The sequence below is a fragment of the Manis pentadactyla genome, chromosome 1 (assembly GCF_030020395.1).
Source record: "Manis pentadactyla isolate mManPen7 chromosome 1, mManPen7.hap1, whole genome shotgun sequence".
NCBI lineage: Eukaryota > Metazoa > Chordata > Mammalia > Pholidota > Manidae > Manis > Manis pentadactyla.
The window spans coordinates 198,806,344-198,824,968 of NC_080019.1; the positions used below are offsets into that span (position 1 = coordinate 198,806,344).

At 61.8% G+C, this 18,625-nt stretch overlaps 1 protein-coding gene across 1 annotated transcript in view; it reads left to right on the forward strand.

Annotated features, from left to right (window-relative positions):
- Nucleotides 1–18,225, forward strand: part of PLXNA1 (plexin A1) — a 47,689-nt gene extending 29,464 nt beyond the window's left edge. Inside the window, exons 16-32 of the mRNA XM_036911592.2 lie at nucleotides 915–1,082; nucleotides 1,568–1,661; nucleotides 1,830–2,069; nucleotides 2,138–2,281; nucleotides 2,548–2,782; nucleotides 5,296–5,438; nucleotides 6,815–7,071; nucleotides 7,430–7,496; nucleotides 10,043–10,189; nucleotides 10,270–10,429; nucleotides 11,184–11,287; nucleotides 11,565–11,661; nucleotides 11,986–12,176; nucleotides 12,359–12,528; nucleotides 13,436–13,648; nucleotides 13,723–13,873; nucleotides 14,876–18,225. Coding sequence (XP_036767487.2) covers nucleotides 915–1,082; nucleotides 1,568–1,661; nucleotides 1,830–2,069; nucleotides 2,138–2,281; nucleotides 2,548–2,782; nucleotides 5,296–5,438; nucleotides 6,815–7,071; nucleotides 7,430–7,496; nucleotides 10,043–10,189; nucleotides 10,270–10,429; nucleotides 11,184–11,287; nucleotides 11,565–11,661; nucleotides 11,986–12,176; nucleotides 12,359–12,528; nucleotides 13,436–13,648; nucleotides 13,723–13,873; nucleotides 14,876–14,971 — 2,677 coding nt within the window. The 3' untranslated portion in view covers nucleotides 14,972–18,225. The remainder of the gene's footprint in view (nucleotides 1–914; nucleotides 1,083–1,567; nucleotides 1,662–1,829; nucleotides 2,070–2,137; nucleotides 2,282–2,547; nucleotides 2,783–5,295; nucleotides 5,439–6,814; nucleotides 7,072–7,429; nucleotides 7,497–10,042; nucleotides 10,190–10,269; nucleotides 10,430–11,183; nucleotides 11,288–11,564; nucleotides 11,662–11,985; nucleotides 12,177–12,358; nucleotides 12,529–13,435; nucleotides 13,649–13,722; nucleotides 13,874–14,875) is intronic.
- Nucleotides 18,226–18,625: the final 400 nt, after the last annotated feature.

Below are 18,625 nucleotides of genomic sequence, written 5' to 3' on the forward strand. Positions count from 1 at the left end.
AAAAAGGAAATCTTAACAAAAGCTCTGAGTCTTGAAGTGGATAATTTTAGATTAGGGATGATAATGGAGCGGCCCTTTAAATATTTTCCTGTGGTAATTACCCGCTATCAGACTAATTATTGGTGTTTGCAGCCTTGCCGCATGAGCGGGCCTGGTGGCTGCGGGGCCTCCCGGCTGTGCTGAAGGAGCTGAGAGGACAGGGACCCAGGTGCAGGCAGCTGGCTGCCTGGAGGGGGTGACCTGGTGCCCTGACCCTGACAAGCTTGTTTTGCCTCCTCACGGCCCAGGCCTGGGGCAGTGTAGAGCGGGAGGTGTATGTTTCACGCACTATAGCAAGAGCTGGTGTTGAATGGGTCCCTGGCTTCCAGCTGCAGAGGCCACAGGCTCTGTGGAGGCCACGCTGCAGCAGGCAGAAGGTCAGGGTCCCTCAGGCGCCATCCTGTCGGCCTTCCTGGGCAACTGCTTGGGCTGGTGCAGGGCTGTGTTGAGACCCCTGTGAGCTACCTTCCTGTTCGGCAGGCCCACTAGCAGTGTGCACCTGGGCAGAGTTCCTGCCCATCCAGTCATGGGTAGGCTTGCTTTCTGACGCCTCAGAGGTGGCAGGGTCACCAGGAGAGTGAGCACAGGGAACAGGTCCTGCCCCTCTGCTGGGCAGTGTGCAGGGCAAGAGCCAGGCTGGGCAAACGGGGGGCAGACATGCACAAGGACCCTTGGAAGGGAGATGGCAAGGTGGCTGTAACAGTCATCAGCCACCTGCAGGCAGCTCCAGTTTGTCCCCATTTTACAGGTGGGCAGGTGAGGCTTGGGAGTCCTTAACTAGCCCAACTCCTATCTGTGATAGAGCCTAGTTGCTGAGCCCATCTTGGAGCAGAGTTTCAGCAGCCACATCCTCACTGTCCCCCCGACCCCTCCAGGAGGAATTCCCGAGAGATCCGGTGCCTGACACCCCCTGGGCAGAGCCCTGGCAGCGCCCCCATTGTCATAAACATCAACCGCGCTCAGCTCACCAACACTGAAGTGAAGTATAACTACACGGAGGACCCTACCATCCTCAAGATTGACCCTGAGTGGAGCATCAGCAGGTGGGCCTGCCTGCAGCCTGGGGACGGAGCCCTGCATGGGGCTCTCCTTTTGGCTTCATGTGCGTGGTCCTGCCACCATGGTTTTTTGGAGCGAGCAGAAAAACCACTTGAATTTCTGATGGAGCTTCCTTGTAATGCTGGTGCCTGGCTCAGGGCTGGGCAGAGGGCAGGAGCAGAAACAAAAAACTTTAGGACTGAAGCCGCTGCTCTGCCCTGGATACAACAACCTGGGAAATCAAGGAAACAAAATTCCTCTAAACCCTGTAATGTCACGATCTTTAAAAAAAGCACAAATCAAATAAAAAATAAGATGCCCAGGCCACAGGTCTCAGGACAGTGGAGCCCTATCCATCCCCCAGATGTACCTGCTGTAATCAGAGTTCCGGGGCTGAGAGATTGTAGCCTGCTGGCCATCTGTGGGGGAGCTGGGTGGTGTGGCCCCACCCGGAGCTCCGCCCTATGACCCCCACCCTCTCATCTTCTAGTGGAGGGACCCTCCTAACAGTTACAGGCACCAACCTGGCTACCGTCCGTGAGCCCCGCATCCGGGCCAAGTACGGAGGCGTCGAGAGGGAGAATGTGAGTCCTTGCCTGGGTCCCTGGGTGGCTCCTGCCACCATGTTGTGCTTGGAGGCCCCAGGGAAGGAAGGGGGGCCCATGTGCAGCTGAGGCCACCCCTTGGCCGTGCTGGAGTCAGGCTCCATGTGGGGAGCAGCCGGCCCAGTGTCCTCGTGCCTGTGTCCCCAGAGCTGCCTGGTGTACAATGACACCACCATGGTGTGCCGGGCCCCGTCAGTGGACAACCCCACCCGGAGCCCGCCGGAGCTGGGGGAGCGGCCGGATGAGCTGGGCTTCGTCATGGACGATGTGCGTGCCCTGCTGGTGCTCAACGCCTCTTCCTTCCTCTATTACCCCGACCCTGTGCTGGAGCCACTCAGTCCCACTGGCCTCCTGGAGCTGAAGCCCAGCTCCCCACTCATCCTCAAGGTAGGCCTCAGCTGCGGGGTGGGGCAGGCTGGGCGGCGGGTGCTCTGGCTCACCTCCACCCCCTACAGGGTCGGAACCTTCTGCCGCCCGCACCTGGAAACTCTCGGCTCAACTACACAGTGCTCATTGGCTCCACACCCTGTGCCCTCACTGTGTCAGAGACGCAGCTGCTCTGCGAGTCCCCCAACCTCACTGGGCAGCACAAGGTCACGGTGCGTCCACAGACCCCAGCCCCAGCTCTGGTCTCCTGGGCCATGCCTGCCTATGACCTACTGACCCTGCCACATGCAGGGCAACCCCGACTCTTGACTGAGCCCCCAGTGCAGAGGGAGCCCGCCTTGGCCCTCTCCCAGACATGGTGTCCACTCTGTGCCGGGGGTAGGCGCCATGGGGGTCTTGGGGCGGAGCCAGGGGGCTGTGGAGCTTGGAGCTGGTATGGCGCCTCCTGAGTGGCTTGCGTCCCCCAACCTCCCCACAGGTTCGAGCTGGTGGCTTTGAGTTCTCACCAGGGATGCTGCAGGTCTACTCAGACAGCCTGCTGACACTGCCCGCCATCGTGGGCATCGGCGGGGGCGGGGGCCTCCTGCTGCTGGTCATTGTGGCCGTGCTCATCGCCTACAAGCGCAAGTCCCGGGATGCCGACCGCACCCTCAAGCGGCTGCAGCTCCAGATGGATAACCTGGAGTCCCGTGTGGCCCTGGAGTGCAAGGAAGGTGTGTGCTGCGGGGAAGGGGTGCGGCAGGGAAGGGGAGGTGGGGAGAGAAGGGGTGGGAGGCAGGGAGGGTGTGCAGGGGCGGGGCAAGGGGGCTGGGGCAGCTGGGGGCCAGGACTTGCTGTGGCCACTGCCACCTCTGAGCCAGGCCCAGGCCTGCCCACTAATTCTGCTCAGTTTATGAGGTTTCCAAAGGCCTTGCTGTACAGGGTTTCACCTCAGGAGGTGCGTGGGGACTGGGCAGGGGCCAACGGGGGCCTGCGGCCTAACCCTGGGGGGGTGCAGCTTCTGTGGGTGCCGCTCAGACACGGATCCTGGAGCCAGAGCCTGTGCTTGTGTCCCAGCGTGGCAGTAGGGCCCTGGGCAGCATGTAACCTTCCTGTGCCCCAGAGTCCTCACCTGTAGGTCAGGTGTGGAGATGGTGCCCCTTTTGCGGGGCGTGGTAAGTGGTGGTCCACGTGGTCTGTGTGGAGTCAGCGGGGTTCCTTCCTTCCGTCCCCCAACACACAGACCTTGGCCTGCAGACTGCCCCAGGCTGTCTCGGGCAACCCCGGATCCTAAGGTGGGGCATGTGTCTGTCATGCCCCTGGGCTGTGAGCCATGAAATCAGTTCCACGGCTTCAGCACGGTGCTCCATGTGGGCTTCTGTGCTGGGCCCAGCAGGGTGCCAGCTCCGGCTCTGGGAATCCCCCACCCTGCTGTGGCTCTCCGCTTCCCCCTACTTCCCCCTGGGCCAGCTCAGCCTGATCACCAATGCCACACCCAGTCACATGTCCCTCTCCCCGAAGCCTGTTGTCCCTGGAAGCCCTCAGCTGAGAGTGGGTAGCCCGCGGGGGCAGGTGGGGTGGCCCAGAGAGTGAGATGGGTTTTGGCAGGAAGAGATCAAAGATGTTGGAAATCTGTGTGCAACAGGCTGGGGGCATCTGTGGGGACGGCCAGAGTGGCAGGCCCCAGGCTGGAAGACAGGGCATCCCCAGGGGCTCTCCCACCTCTGCAGACATGTCAGGGAGGCCAGCGTCGCTGAGGTACAGGCTGGTTCCTGGCAGGGAAGGTTCTGTGGCACCTGCCAGTGAGCTGAGGGCTGAGAGCACCACCGCACAGTGGGCGGGTGGGTGGTGATGAGTGCTGGCCGCAGAGAGCGGGTGGTGAGGCTGGGGGCCGTGGTGGCCTAGGACAGAAGCCCTCGGGCTACACAGCAGCTGCTTGAGGGGCTGCGTCAGGGCCTGTGTGCCCAAACGTGGGCTTCGGGCGGCAGGCAGCAGCCTTGGCCTCTGGGGGCCGCTGTCAAGCCTGGCCAGCCTGTCTGGTCTCTGGGCTGGGGGCTCCCGCCTAGACATGGCTCCTGGCGTGCCGTGTGCCTCCTGGAGCCTCGTCCCAGAAGCCCAGGGCTGTTACGAGGGGACAGTGGAGCAGTAGCAGTGGTGTGGGGGGTGATGGTGTGTTTGTCACATGGGCCCACAGAGGCTTGAGGGTCTGGGAGGCGGATCACGGAACATCCTGTTTTGGAGATGAGTGAGCCGGGGGCAGGTGGGATTGAAGCAATGTGGGGAGCCACTCCTGCCTGTAATAGACTTGGCTTGGGGTTGTTAACTGCTAGGATCTGAGTGTCCTGGTTGCCCAGGACCCTCACCTGTCTTAAAAGTGAAAGGTCCACCTTCTGGGAGCCCCCTCAGTCCTGGACAAAGCTGCCCACCCCGGGACACTGGCAGGTGTGTGGGGGTTTGAGCAGGGCAAGGGCTGGTGGTAGGGGCCTCCCTCAGGGTGAGGACAGCTGCCCACTGAGGCGAGTGGGGGCACCCTAGGGCCACCATGTGGAGATTGCCAGACGCCTGGAAGCCATGCCCCAGCAAAGGCCCCTGCTCCTAATGAAACCTGCCAGCGCCCCCAGAATCTGCCCAGCACTCTTCTGGCTTCTGGCTCCTGATCAGATAATGTGTCTCTAGGCTGCTGCAGGGCTGACACCTCACAGCTCTGGAATGTTCTGTCTGGGCCTGCCCCTGCCCTGCCTGCCTTTGTTTCTGAAAGAAGCAGAGCAGCCCAGAGTGGGGTGGGCGGTGTAGAGGGCCCACCGGCCTGCGCTGCGCACATGGTGGTGGTAGTAGTCATCGTGGAGAGCTCGGGGGCTGGGGAGGGCCAGGATTCTGCCTCCTGCCACCTCCCACGCCTGGCCACGTGCCTTCTCTTCCCAGGTGGCTGGGGTCAGGAGAGCTGGGGCCAACAGCCTGCAACCCCTGGGTGGCAGAAGGAGCTGGCCCCGTGGTTTCTGTGCTCCCAAGCTCCAGTGTGAGGTTCAGGAGGCCCCCTCAACCTGGCCCTGGTCTCAGCAACTCCTCTGTGATTGTCTTGGTTAATCTTATGGCAGTTCAGACAGGGTTTTTTCCCATGAGGATCAGGGAAACTGAGGCATGGGCAGATGTAGTAGTTTCCTTAAGGTCACCAACCAGTAGGTGGCAGAGCCAGGCCTGAGAGTAGGGGGGCCAGGGGGGCCTGACTAGACATCTTGTCTGGCCACAGCCTTTGCAGAGCTGCAGACGGACATCCATGAGCTGACCAATGACCTGGATGGTGCCGGCATCCCCTTCCTCGACTATCGGACGTACGCCATGCGTGTGCTCTTCCCTGGGATTGAGGACCACCCGGTGCTCAAGGAAATGGAGGTAGGCTGCTGGTGGGGGCTCCTTGGGTGCTGGGGGGGGCAGCCGGAGGGGCCTGGGCCCGAGCCTGCTGGGAGGGGCACCAGGAGGCAGGGTCTCGGCACCCTGTATGCCTTCACCCGGGGCTCCTGGGGCCCGCCTTCATCTCGTTGGGCCTTTAGTCTGGCATGGACCACCTGCAGCACACCTGGCCTACCTCCTGGGTACAGATGCTGAGCTTTCCCAGGGGGGCAGCTGCCGTGTATCTGGGAGGTATAGGTGTCTAGCTGGGGTCTGCGTGGCTCTTTAGAGGACAGCCTGTGGCTCATATAGCATGGTGGCTCAGAGAGCCAGGCTTTGCCCTGCAGATGTTGGTGGCACCCAGGCTGTTGGCACAAGCCTGCTAAGGGGAAAAGGGCTGGTCCCCAAGGGACCCCGGCGCAGGCCAGAAGCCCAGTCCCCAGCTGGGAATAGATAGAGGCTCACAGTCTGTTCTGCCATGCTCTGCGGCCAGGGGTGTCCCATCTTTGTATCCTGGGTGTTGGGCACCCACCTGCCATGTGGCTGCCTTGGTGGGATGGTCTCTCTTGAGCTGAACTTGAACTGGCCTTCCTGTCTTGGAGGCTTGGGCTCAGAGCTGTCCTGGTCTGCTCACCATCTCCACCCCTGGGATGGCTGCTGTGCCAGGGACTCCACATGCTCCCCAGGCAGGCCTCCTGCCCAAGGTTGCCATTCCCTCTGTTGGTCTCAGCATTGTGGTTGTGTGTCCTACCAGGGCCCTGTCCCTTGTTTGTCTGGACCAGGAGCCAGGCATCACTGCGGCCTCTGGCCCAGGCTGGTAGGGAACCTCTTACCAGCACAAGCTTTGGTGTGGATGAGAGTGAGCAGGGGCCCTGGAGCCAGCCATGCCTGTGTTCCACCCTGTTTTTCCACCTCCATGCTATGTGGCCCTGAACAAGCCCCTTCCCTCTGTGGACTTGGGTGTCGTCCTCTGTGAAGGAGGGTGGCTTCTGCATGGGTGGCTGTTGTGAAAGTAGAATGAGACAACAGAAGTGCACATGGGGTGCCCAGTGGATGGGGCATGGAGTTCAGCCCCCTCTGAGCTGCTAAGCTGGCTGCCAGAGGTGCTGGCCCCAGGGTCTGACTGCAGAGGTCCTTGTTCTGCTACCCCAGCAACACTAGGGCTCTCTGCCTGTGGTGGGCTTCTCCGGCAGCTGCCAGGCCACATCCATTCCACTGAGGACAGTTGAAGCCCAGGGACCTGTCGGGTGACATGTCCCCTGCCCCCAGGGCCTGCTCTCTGGCCCTGCCCTGCCCTGGTACACCTGGCCCAGCCAGCCCCGCAACCAGAGGGCCTTCCCCTGCTGCCCCTCACCCCAGACCATCCCCCGCCCTGCCAGGTGCAGGCCAATGTGGAGAAGTCGCTGACACTGTTCGGGCAGCTGCTGACCAAGAAGCACTTCCTGCTGACCTTCATCCGCACTCTGGAGGCCCAGCGCGGCTTCTCCATGCGCGACCGTGGCAACGTGGCCTCACTCGTGATGACAGCCCTGCAGGGTGAGATGGAGTATGCCACGGGCGTGCTCAAGCAGCTGCTGTCTGACCTCATCGAGAAGAACCTAGAGAGCAAGAACCACCCCAAGCTGCTGCTGCGGCGGTGAGCCTGCGGGTGCCTGCAGATGCCAGAGGCCTGTGGGGTGCCCAGCCCAGAGGTGCTGCCCTTGCAAGTCTGGGAACCTCAGCCTCCTCTGCCCAGTTGGTAGTGGGACCCAGGCCCATCGGGCACGGACACCCCATGCTGGGGTGTGCCTTGTTTGAGGCCTGTCGGTGTCCCACCTGAGTTGTCCCATTTGGAGGCCTGGCTCTGGGGATGGAGGCTGGGGCCTCTGTCCCAGCCCCCCAGCTGCCTGACCCCTGTGGGTTTCAGGGCCTGACCTTCAGAGGGGGCTGGGGGTGGGCATGGCAGTGGAACTGACGGCAGGAGGGGTGTCACCCCGTCTGTGTTCTGTCCCTAGGACCGAGTCAGTGGCAGAAAAGATGCTGACCAACTGGTTCACCTTCCTTCTGTACAAATTCCTCAAGGTAGGTGGGTGCCCAGGAAGAGAGAAGGTCTAAGGTGGGGTGCTGGGGGCAGGTGACGGCTTTGAGGGAAAGGGGAGACTGGAGGGCTGGGGCTTCAGCCAAGAGGGGCTCAGATGGGGTGTGGCATCTCGGCCTGAGCTCCCCCGGGACACACACCCCTCAGCCCTGGTCCTCCTGGAGCTGTCCGGCTGAGCTGGAGTGCGGGTCCAGGCCCAGACTCTGCACTGTGCCCCCAGCCTGGGGCTAAGGACGGACGGGGATCCTGGGGCAGGGGCCTCTGTGTGTCCAGCACCAGTGCCGGGCCAGCCGGGAGGCAGGTCCCAGTGTGGGGAGGGGGCGGCTGCTTAGGCTTCCCCTGTGGTCGCGCAGACAAGCCCCTGCTTAGGCTGGGGAAAGCCCCCTCCCTACAAGATGTGTCCTGGAGACCCGTGGCCATCCTCAGAATAGGGCGGAGGGTGGACGAGAGCCCAGGTGGATTTTGTTCAGGGTCTAAGTAGTGGGACTGGTCCCCTGCACTTGAGAAACTGGGAGATCATCCAGACCTGGTTGTCTGGGTTCCCTTGAGAGTCTGAAGGCATGACAGATTGGCCTGTGGTCTTTCAAGGTGGGGGTGGTGGCCTCAGGTGGATTCTGGTGTGTGCGGTCCCTGTGTGCCCCCACCTGGTCTCTGTGGCCCCGGGACACTCTGCGGAAGAAGGAGGTGATGGGCCGTGGAGCCTGATGGCTGCTGAGGGTGGCCCAGATTTGAATTTCACCAAGACTGCTCCTTAGCCATGGGCCTTAGCTCCCGGCATCCTTACTGATTTGGGGACGGCAGTGGGGCTTGAAGTCCTCCACAGAGGCTGCTTCTGAGGCCCAGGCCACTGTGGCTCCCAGGTGCCCAGAGCAGAGTCCTGCCCTGGCTGGGGAGAGACGTGGAGAAGGGAAAGCAGGACTGGTAGGAAGGGTGGGGTATTAGTGGAGGGGGGTGAGCAGCGTGGATGGGATGGAGAGGTTTGAGCAAAGGTGTGAAGGGAGGGAAAGAGTCGGCCAGGCCGAGGGAGCAGATGCCCTGAGGTCCATGGGAGGGGTGGGGGAGTCGGGCTGGGTGGGGCTGGTCCCCCAGGGCCACCCTGGGAGGTGATAAGCAATCCCCAAATCCTGGCCATGTGGTGAGTGCCCAGCGTACAATGGTGTGTCCTCATGCAGAACTCTTGGTCACTAGTGCAAAGCTGTGCGTTCTCTGTCAGAGTGTCCTTCTGTGAAGACCATGCTAGTATGTACGTGCTCACTGAAAGGTGCTCGTGAACCACAAGAAGTGAGGTGTGGAGAACTAACCAGCTGGGTTCCAGCCGTCTTGGTTGAATCGATCCCTGTCTGAGCCCCATTCTGTGCACCCAGAGAAGTGGGGCTCAGTTTAAAAAATCTGGTCTGAGAACCTGGGCTGGGTGTGTGTTCTCTGTATCGCTTGGCCGCGGGTCATCTTGAACATGCCCCGTGCAGGAGGTTGCAGGCAGAAGCTGGTGGATGCAGGGCAGTCTGAGAGCTATGCTTGGGGCTGGTGGGCAGGGGCCACTTCGTGAAGGGGTAGCAAATGGAGGTAGGCAGGGGCCAGGCTTGGTGGAGGGGGCAGGAAGGAGGGCTGGGACCAAGCTGGCACCTCATCCTCTGTCATGTTCAGTGAGGTCCCATTGGAGTTGCTGAGCAGGGCCACAGTTCACTTACATCTACTCAGAGCCCTGCCCTATTCCCAGTGCTTATTTGCCCCTTGCCGTATGGCTAAGTAGGAGCAGCTGGCCCCGGGCCACTCGGTTGACACAGCCAGGCCGAGCCCGCCTGACCTGGTGCCCGAGGATTACCTGAGACTCATCCGGGCTGCTCTGGTCCACACTGAAGATCTGAGGGAGAGATTTCAGGCTGTAGGGACAGCAGGTGCAAAGGCCCTGAGGTGGGAGGGGCTTGGTTGGAGGAGTAGGAGGTGGCCTTCAAGGCTGCCGTGTGGGGAGCCAGAGGGTGAGTGGTAGAGGCAGGGCAGACCAGACCTTCGCCCAGTGCTGGGAGCTGCCTGACAGGGCCTTGGCTGTGGACTCCCGGGCCCCTTGGTGCTGGGCAGCTGCCCTGGGCCTGGGAGCCTGGGCTTTGTCCCGAGTGTGGGGCTGGCTGCTTCAGTGAGGCCCCAGTGGGTGGCGCTGGGGCATCAGCTGGGGACTGGTGTGGTGGTCCCTCTGAGGCCGGGTCTGGGAGAGACTTCAGGGCAGAGCCGGCCAGCCTTGGTCTTTGGCGTGAACCCCGCTTGGCCACGGCATATTCACTGATGTGCTCCTGGCCCCCCTGGGTAAGGCTGTGTGAGGATTTCCACACAGATGTTCATGGGAGCAGCGGGCCTGTTGTTTAGCTTGTTTGTTCTGTCTCACCGTCTTCGTTGGGCTCCAGAACCAGAGGTTCTACTTGCCTCCGAAAAGATTTGGAAGCCTTGCGCGTTTCTCCTTGTGGGAACTGTGCTGACACTGGGGTGCGGGCGGAGAGCACTGGGGTCCCGCTGCAGCCTGACACGCCCCCTGCTGCAGGAGTGCGCCGGGGAGCCGCTCTTCATGCTCTACTGCGCCATCAAGCAGCAGATGGAGAAGGGCCCCATCGACGCCATCACGGGCGAGGCGCGCTACTCCCTGAGCGAGGACAAGCTCATCCGGCAGCAGATCGACTACAAGACGCTGGTGAAGGGGCCCGCCCTCCCCGCCCCCCCCCAGCACCCCCCGCAGATGCGAGGGCTGACGTCCACCCTCCCTGCCTGCAGACCCTAAACTGTGTGAACCCCGAGAACGAGAACGCACCCGAGGTGCCAGTCAAGGGACTGAACTGTGACACAGTGACGCAGGTGAAGGAGAAGCTGCTGGACGCTGTGTACAAGGGTGTTCCCTACTCCCAGAGGCCCAAGGCCGCAGACATGGACCTGGGTGAGTCTGGGGCCCTCCGATCCCGGGGCAGTGTGGCCACGGGGGCTGGGTGCTGGGCCTGCGCGTGCCCGGCTGGCCGAGGAGCAGCAGAGGGGCCGAGAGTGGCCAGGAAGCCCAAGCCGGGCCTCCCTTACAGGCCGGGCATGGGACCCTGGTCTGGAGGGTGCTGGTGGCCATGGGGAGGGGTCTGCAGAAAGGGCTGTGATGTGGGGAAGAGTGTGGGGCAGGGGGCATGCTCAGAGGCTGCTGCCCCACCACTGGAGAAGTGGGTGGTGGGGTTCCCAGGCACTCCAGGAGTGGGTGGGCCGCTGGAGCTGTGGCCACACTGGGCTTGAGAGTCCAACAGAGGGGGCACCCACCAAGCCAGGGAGGCCCAGAGGAGGTGGAGGCGACCTGGGGCCTGGGAGTCCTGTGGCAGATGTGGCTGGAGAGGCTGTGGGGCACTGTGCCGGCCTTGAGTGCCAGGCTGAGGAGGGGTCGAGAGCCTAGGAAGGCAGGGCAGACCAGGGGTCGGGCAGCAGAGGGGCGCGGGGCTTAGCTGCAAGGGCAGGCGCTTCACGCTGGCTGCCGGGAGGGAGGGAGGAGCCCCAGTCCCTTCCTTATTCCACTGGCACCCTCCACTGGGTGCCCACAGGACATCTGTGACCCCCTACCTGCTCCATCCTTCCCTCCTGCCCCCGACGCCGAGATCCTGGAGGGACGGTGGGCAGCACCTGCAGGGTGGCCTGCCCTCCAGAGCTCCCCTCCCTCTCAGAGTGGCGCCAGGGCCGCATGGCACGCATCATCCTGCAGGACGAAGACGTCACCACCAAGATTGACAATGACTGGAAGAGGCTGAACACGCTGGCTCACTACCAGGTGACCCCAGCCTTCAACTCTCTGGCCACGGCTTGGGGCTCTGGGCAGTGTGGAAACTGGTGTCCAGGTCCCTGGGCAGTGGGTGGGTGGCAGATCTCAAGGAGGAAAGGGGTCACGTATGTGACTATCCCAGGCCTCACACAGCCCTGGAGGTGCTCCAGTGGGGAAACTGAGGCTCAGAATGGTGAGGTGACTGGCCTCTGGGTACAGAACGAGAGGGGCTGGGATGTCATCCTGGCCCCGACAGTGGATCACACTTCTGGCCCTCTGCCCACAGGTGACGGATGGGTCCTCAGTGGCCCTTGTGCCCAAGCAGACATCCGCCTACAATATCTCTAACTCGTCCACCTTCACCAAGTCCCTGAGTAGATACGGTGAGGGGCTGGTGGGCTGGGCGGGCAGAACGCCTCTGCTGCAGCAGGCTGGGAAGGACCTGTCACAGCCTGTCCCTTGGACCTTGGCCTTACCCTCAAGGGCTGGGCTGCCCCTCTCCCCAGACAGCATGTTCCTGCACACAACAATCATTTATGCCTTTTCCCTAGTGTCACTGTGTGTCCCAAACAACCTGGAGGTGGGGTTGGTGAGCCCAGGTTGCTGATGAGGAAACTGAGGCTCAGGGGAGCTGCCTGGCCCTTGGCCACCCAGGGGTGGGCGCTGGGTGTGGAGGGCCCGCCCACTGATGTGCACGGTGCCCACAGAGAGCATGCTGCGTACAGCCAGCAGCCCCGATAGCTTGCGCTCACGCACACCCATGATCACGCCCGACCTGGAGAGTGGCACCAAGCTGTGGCACCTGGTCAAGAACCACGACCACCTGGACCAGCGGGAGGGTGACCGTGGCAGCAAGATGGTCTCAGAGATCTACCTGACGCGGCTGCTGGCCACCAAGGTCAGTCCCAGTGGGTGGGCGGTGGGGTTGCGGGAACGGCTGGGTCCAGGCCTTAGAAGACTGAGCTTGGAGCAAGTCTCCTGTGCTCACCCTCTTCCTGCGGTCCTGCAGGCCTGGGTCAGCCAGGAGGCGAGGGCCAGCCTGGTGGGGGCCCTGGAGCTCTGTGTCCTTGCCCCCTGCAGGGCACGCTGCAGAAGTTCGTGGATGACCTTTTTGAGACCATCTTCAGCACGGCACACCGAGGCTCAGCCCTGCCACTGGCCATCAAGTACATGTTTGACTTCCTGGATGAGCAGGCTGACCAGCACCAGATACACGATTCAGACGTGCGCCACACCTGGAAGAGCAACTGGTACCTGTGGGGTGGGGGGAGGGGTGTGTGGAGATTTCCTCCTGAGGCTGGCACTGAGCCCTGTTCCCAGCAGGCTGTGGGCAGTAGGGGCGGCCCAGCGAGGCTGTTCTCAGAAGGTCCTGTGCATCTCCATGCTGTCCACTGGTGGTCTCACCCTCCAGCCTCTACTTGCTCATCCAAGCCTGGGAGGCAGCCCTAGCCATCCAGCTCTGCCCATGCTGCATGAGGGGGTTCCCCAGGGTGCCAGGGGTAGGCAGCACCACATAGCTCAGCACCATCCAGGGAACCTCCTGTGATGATGGAATGTTCTAGATCTGTGCTGCCCATAGTGGCTGCCAGTCATGTGTGGCTACTGAGCATTTTACATGTGTTTACTGCAACTAAGAATCTGAATTTTTTATCTTCACTTAGTTTTACTTAATCTAAATTTAAACAGCCCTGAGTGGCTGGTGGCTGTCAGGTAGCCCGGCCGACAGCTGTGTTAGACGTGGTGTGTTGGGTATAGGAGTGGGCTGTGGGTGGGGCTGTGTCTCCTCGACCATTCCTGGTCTTGCTGGCAGGGCCCACCTGGGTGGAGTGGTGGTTCAGGCGACCCCTGATGTGAGCAAGCATGCAGGCCTGGGAGGACCGTGGCTGTGCACCAAGGGCACCCAAGGGTGATGGAGTGCCTCTGGTCTGGGCATCTTGCCCACGTGTGACCGAGGGCTCTCTAGGAAGAGCTGGGAGGCCAGAGACAGCCTCACTCACTCAGAAAGCCCTACCTCCTCTGGGGCTCTTTCCCCTTGTGCATGGAAATCCATGGCCACTGTGAAGGCAGAGCCAGGAGGGCTGTGAGGCCCTGGCCGGCCCCTTCCCCTGCTATCCAGAAGGGGCGCAGAGGCGCCATCTGATCTGCGCCCCCCAACAGCCTGCCTCTGCGCTTCTGGGTGAATGTGATCAAGAACCCGCAGTTCGTGTTCGACATCCACAAGAGCAGCATCACGGATGCCTGCCTGTCAGTGGTGGCACAGACCTTCATGGACTCCTGCTCCACGTCCGAACACAAGCTGGGCAAGGACTCACCGTCCAACAAGCTGCTCTACGCCAAGGACATCCCCAGCTACAAGAGCTGGGTGGAGAGGTGAGGCGGGCTAGGGGTGGGCAGGCGGGTGGGGGCCGGGGCCTGGCTCACATCCCTGCCCCACCTGCCCGCAGGTATTATGCCGACATTGCCAAGATGCCTGCCATCAGCGACCAGGACATGAGCGCGTACCTGGCGGAACAGTCCCGGCTGCACCTGAGCCACTTCAACAGCATGAGCGCCTTGCACGAGATCTACTCCTATATCGCCAAGTATAAGGATGAGGTGGGCATGCGTGCTGGCCTTCCACACGGCCCTGCTCAGCTCTGCATGGGGCTCTGCTGCCTCCCCTGCCCTGCCAACCTCTCCCCTCTGCACCTGGTGGGCCACCTCACTGGGGCAGGGAATGCTGTCATGACTCCTGCTGGCCTGGCAGGGCTGGGCTGGGCTGCAGCAGGTCAGGAAGTGTGCTTCTGGTCAGCGTGGAAGGCCATGCATGTTAGGAAGCAGGTGGTAGTGTCTTCCTGAGGTGGAGAGGGTGATCCCCAAGAGCTGTTATGAGGTTTATGGGCCTGGGTAGGCATCTCCAGGGCAGGGCGCCAGCCCCTTCACCTTCTGCATCTTTTCTGCTGATCTGTCGGGAGGTCTTGGGAAGCCACCCTGGCATGTGCACAGAGCTGGGGTTCCTTGAGACACCCAGGGAGCGAGCACCAACTCACAGACCAAACTGGATGGTGCACATAGGGCTGCAGAGGCAGAATGGGCACAGCCAGAGCATGCCAGGGCCTCGGGGCCACATAGGCCTGGCTATAGGTCCACTTAGGCCCGGGGCTGAATCAAAGCCCCCAGGAGGAGGCGGGCAAGACTGAGGCTGGGACCCATCACTGCGCACGCAGGCCTCAGGGGCCTGGGGCTTTTCCCTGAGTGAGATGGGCCATTGGGGTTGAGACAGACCTGTGATCTGATGCCAGGTGCTGAGGGGGCTGAGAGGGGCAGGGGCTGGGGCTGTGGCCATGCTCTGTCAGTGGGGACACTGCACCACGGGGGCATGAAGTGCTGGCCATGACCAGGGCCCTGTTTGGGGTTTGTGTCCTGGGGACCAAGGGTAGGAATGGTGGCCAAGCTCAAAACCCAGGGCCCTCAGAGGAGAATGGAAGGGCCTGGGACCTGGCGTCTGCTCCAGAGCCCTTGCCAAGTCGGGTCCCGGCCTGCGCCCCTGGTGTGCCACGTGTCACGTGAGCAGGTGGCCCCAGCCAGGCCTGCTGATGCCCCTGCCCACCTCTGCAGATCCTGACGGCCCTGGAGAAGGACGAGCAGGCTCGGCGGCAGCGGCTCCGGAGCAAGCTGGAGCAGGTGGTGGACACGATGGCCCTAAGCAGCTGAGCAGCGATGGCGCCTAGCAGGAGCCGAGCAAGAGGGCCCGTGGGGCAGCCTGTGTCCAGCAGCCAGAGCTGGGAGGTCCGCAGGGACAGCCTCGCCCCACTGTGCCGAGTGCCTGTGCGCTGGGGCGGCTGTGCAGTCCGGCGTTCTCCTGGCCCTCCCCTCCCCTCCCCTCCCCGGTGGTTTCCCAGTTACTGGTGTGGGTGAGCTGGGGCCTGCCGTGCCTGCTGTGCCTGCCGTGCCCAGAGCTGCTCATCGCAGGGCTGGGGAGTCCAGGTGTGGCGGGGGCCTTCCTGGGGGCCACTGAGGACCTGGGGGTGAGGCTGGAGCTGCTGGGAGGGGCTGCAGGGCCAGCAGGGCCAGGACAAGGAGCTGGGAGAGGACAGCCCTCGCCGGCTTCCTGGGCAGTTTCTGAGGCCCAGGGCCCAGCCAAGGGGAGCCAAAGTCGGTCTGGGGCGGCGCCCCCATGCTTGCTGCTGCACCATCACTACCATCGTCCAATTCACCGCGTGCTCTCCGCGGCTGGGCCGGAGGGCCACACTGACCTAGCCCAGAGAGAGGCCCCAGCTCCCTCCTGTGGAGGGGCTGCCGGAAGGTTCTGCTTGCAGGTCCCAAGTGACTTCCAGAAGGACTTGGTGATACCCTTTCTGTCCTCAGGGCTGTGCCTCTGGGAACCACTGGGGCCTGGGGCTCCAGGTCAGGAGTGCACGTTCCCGTTATTTATTCCCCCGCTGCGCCCGCTCCCGGCGCCTCCCTGGGCTGAGCTCTCAACTCTGGAGGTGGCGGGGCAGCCTGGCCACCCTCCTCCTGCCCTCTCTATGGCCCTGCTTTCCGCATCGCCTTCCAGCAGCTTCCGGTCCAGCATCTCTGCAACTGCTGGCCTCGCGAGCAGTGGGACATCTGGGGGGACTGCTTTTGGTTTTTTAAGGGGGAACAGAGAAATCCTGCTGCACTCTGCTTGGGCAGCTAGGGCCGTGGCCAGGCCCTGGGGCCATACCTGCTGGCCTGGCTGAGAGCCAGTGACCAGAGGCCCAGAGGTCAGCAGTGGCCATCCTGCCCTCAGTGAGCAAGAGAGAACAAATTTTTAATTAAAAAAAAAACTGTACATAAATATATATATATATATATATATATATACATATATATATATATGTGTGTGTGTGGCTCAAGCCTCAGTCTCCAGCCCCAGTGGGGTCCTGTATAGTTAATTGGAGGAGAAATTTTACAATTTAGAATAAGACAATTAAGACAGTGGGAAAGCAATACCAAATGGTCGTGGAAAAAGTGGCCAGTTTCCCCAAGTGGGGCACCCCCAGGCCTCTGCCCCTCTACCTGCGGGTCACCCCATTTTTGTTCTGACGTAAAAAGAGACCTTCTCGCGGGCTCCCCGAGAGCTTCTAGGGTGCGGGGCCCGTGGATTCTTGCATGACTGTGCTAGCGTGTAGTCTGACTTGATCTTTTAAAACTGCAAGTGTTGAATACTAGAGGTTGTTAGACCTTTTTTTATGTTTTTTAATTAATCAGTCACTTGTGAAGCGGCCCCCCCTCTTTTCAAGTTCACTTTTTTGACGGTACTAAAGATCCCTGCAGACTTTAAGGGACAGCTAACTGTGGCCAGCCTTGTGCCCATGGGCTGCCTCCTAAGCAGCGTGAGCCAGACTGCACACCTTGGAGGTCAGGTCAGGGCTGTTCCCTTGCATGAGGGAGTGGCGTGAAATCCAAGAGCTCCTGGGACTGGGGGGCATGGTGTCCCTTGGCACCTGTGACCACGGAGCAGAGCTCAGGCCTCCTGCTGCTGCAGAAGGCCTTCCCCCTGCATGGCCCCCAGGGGCTCGTCCCTGGGCAGCCAGAGGTGAGGCTGGTCAGGTCAGAGACCTGGCTGTTTCTTTGGCTTTAGTCTGGATTCCTGTCCCTGGGAATACACCTGCCTCCCCTGTGATGCCACCTGGCTGTGCCTAGGCACAAGCCTGTTCCCCCAAAGTCTTCCCTGGATGCTGGCTTCTAATTGAAGCCCCTGTTCTTCCAGTTCCACACAGGTCAGGATGGGGCTCCTCACCCCCCTGTGCTGGCCTCTTCAGAATCCAGTTAAACCCCCCTCCTTTGGCTTCCTGGCCCCTGCAGAGGGTAGGGCCCCATTCTTACCCCTGCTCAACTGCCATGTCTTGTCACTGGGTGGTCAGTGGGCAGGGCAGAGGGGACAGAGGAGGCGGGGTAGAGCCCAGACAGGGTGTGTGCCCACCGCAGATTGCACCGCTGGTCAGGGGCAAGCACTTTAGCAGCATCTGTTTACACATGAGCTATGGAGCCAATTCCCAGCCTGCCCCCGACCAGGACAGCGCTTCCTGCCCCTTCCTCCTGCTAGCTGTGGACTCAGGCTCTGCGTTCTCCTTGCCCCTAGCCCCACAGCATTCCCAACTCCAGGTGCTGTATGCAGGCACCCCTCCGCCACCTCGGTGTCCTCCTGCAGCAGCTCCTGCCCCAAGCTCTGGCCTGGCCTGGGTGGGGACGGGCCTGGCAGGAGCCCAGCTTTGGGGCCCCGCTCTGCCCAAGAAGGGTGGGTGTGATTGTCCTGAAGGCCGCTCTGCAGCCCCAGGGCTCAGGGGTCCAGTGCGGGGTGCAAGTTCACCTGGCCTGCCCCAGACACTGCTGCTATCACCGGCCCTGCTGTGGGCCACCCCTTCCACCTGCTGCCCATTGCTTCCCCCTCCCTACATGCATCTCAGGAGGGCCTGGGACAGCTCACGCCTCCATCTGGGAGCCTGGCCTCTCCATATACCTCGAGCTTGCCCTGCGCTTCCTGACTCGAGGCCACTGGGGCTCTGCTTCTCCCTGGCCCAAGGAGCTGGGGCGGGGCGGCTGTGGAAGAGGGGCCTGGGGGGCCGAGATGGAGATGCCCTCCCTTGGCTCTGCCTTGCTGAGAGCATCTGCCCCTTGGTCCCCCAGTTCCGGATCTGATGGCTCACGTCGTTGGTGCTACACAAGCTAGAATAGATGTATTTAGAGAGAAAGATATTTTTAAGACAAAGCCCACAATTAGCTGTCCTTTAATGCCACAGAGACCCCACCCAAAAGAAGAGCGCTGGCTCCACCGGCCTGAGCTGCCCCTGGGCCATGGCCTCCCACAGGCGCACCATGCCAGCAGGGCGCTTGGTCCGCGGATTGTGTAAATAAACGGCTATTTCCTATTTTACTGTTCTCCAGATTTAGTACTTGTAAATACACACACATTAAGGACAGATTAAACATTTTTGCTAAAGCTCTCGGCTCCGGGTTCTCCTTGCCGGGAGGGGGCAGCGCCTCATGGCCAGGGCATGAGGCTGGCCCCCTGGGCTGCAGGTTGATCCCCGCTCTGGGCAGCTCCTGCCCTCGGGGCTCCTGTGCCAGCGGCTTTCAGCGTGGCATCCCCCAGAAGGGGCCACAGGGGCAGATCCTTGGCCACCCTTGTGGCAGCTGACCCTGGTGACGGGTCGCTGGGCTGGCAGGTGCTGGGAATCTGGGGGCTCTGCACCAAGAGGTACTTTGAAACTTCTGGCTGGGATGGAAAATCAGTGCCAGAGCCCCTCAGGGTCCTGTTGTCCTGGGGTGCACACAGTATACCTTTCCCAGGTGGTTCTTGGGCAGCAGGATTGTGAGCCCTAGGCTGAGAGCAGTCGCTTC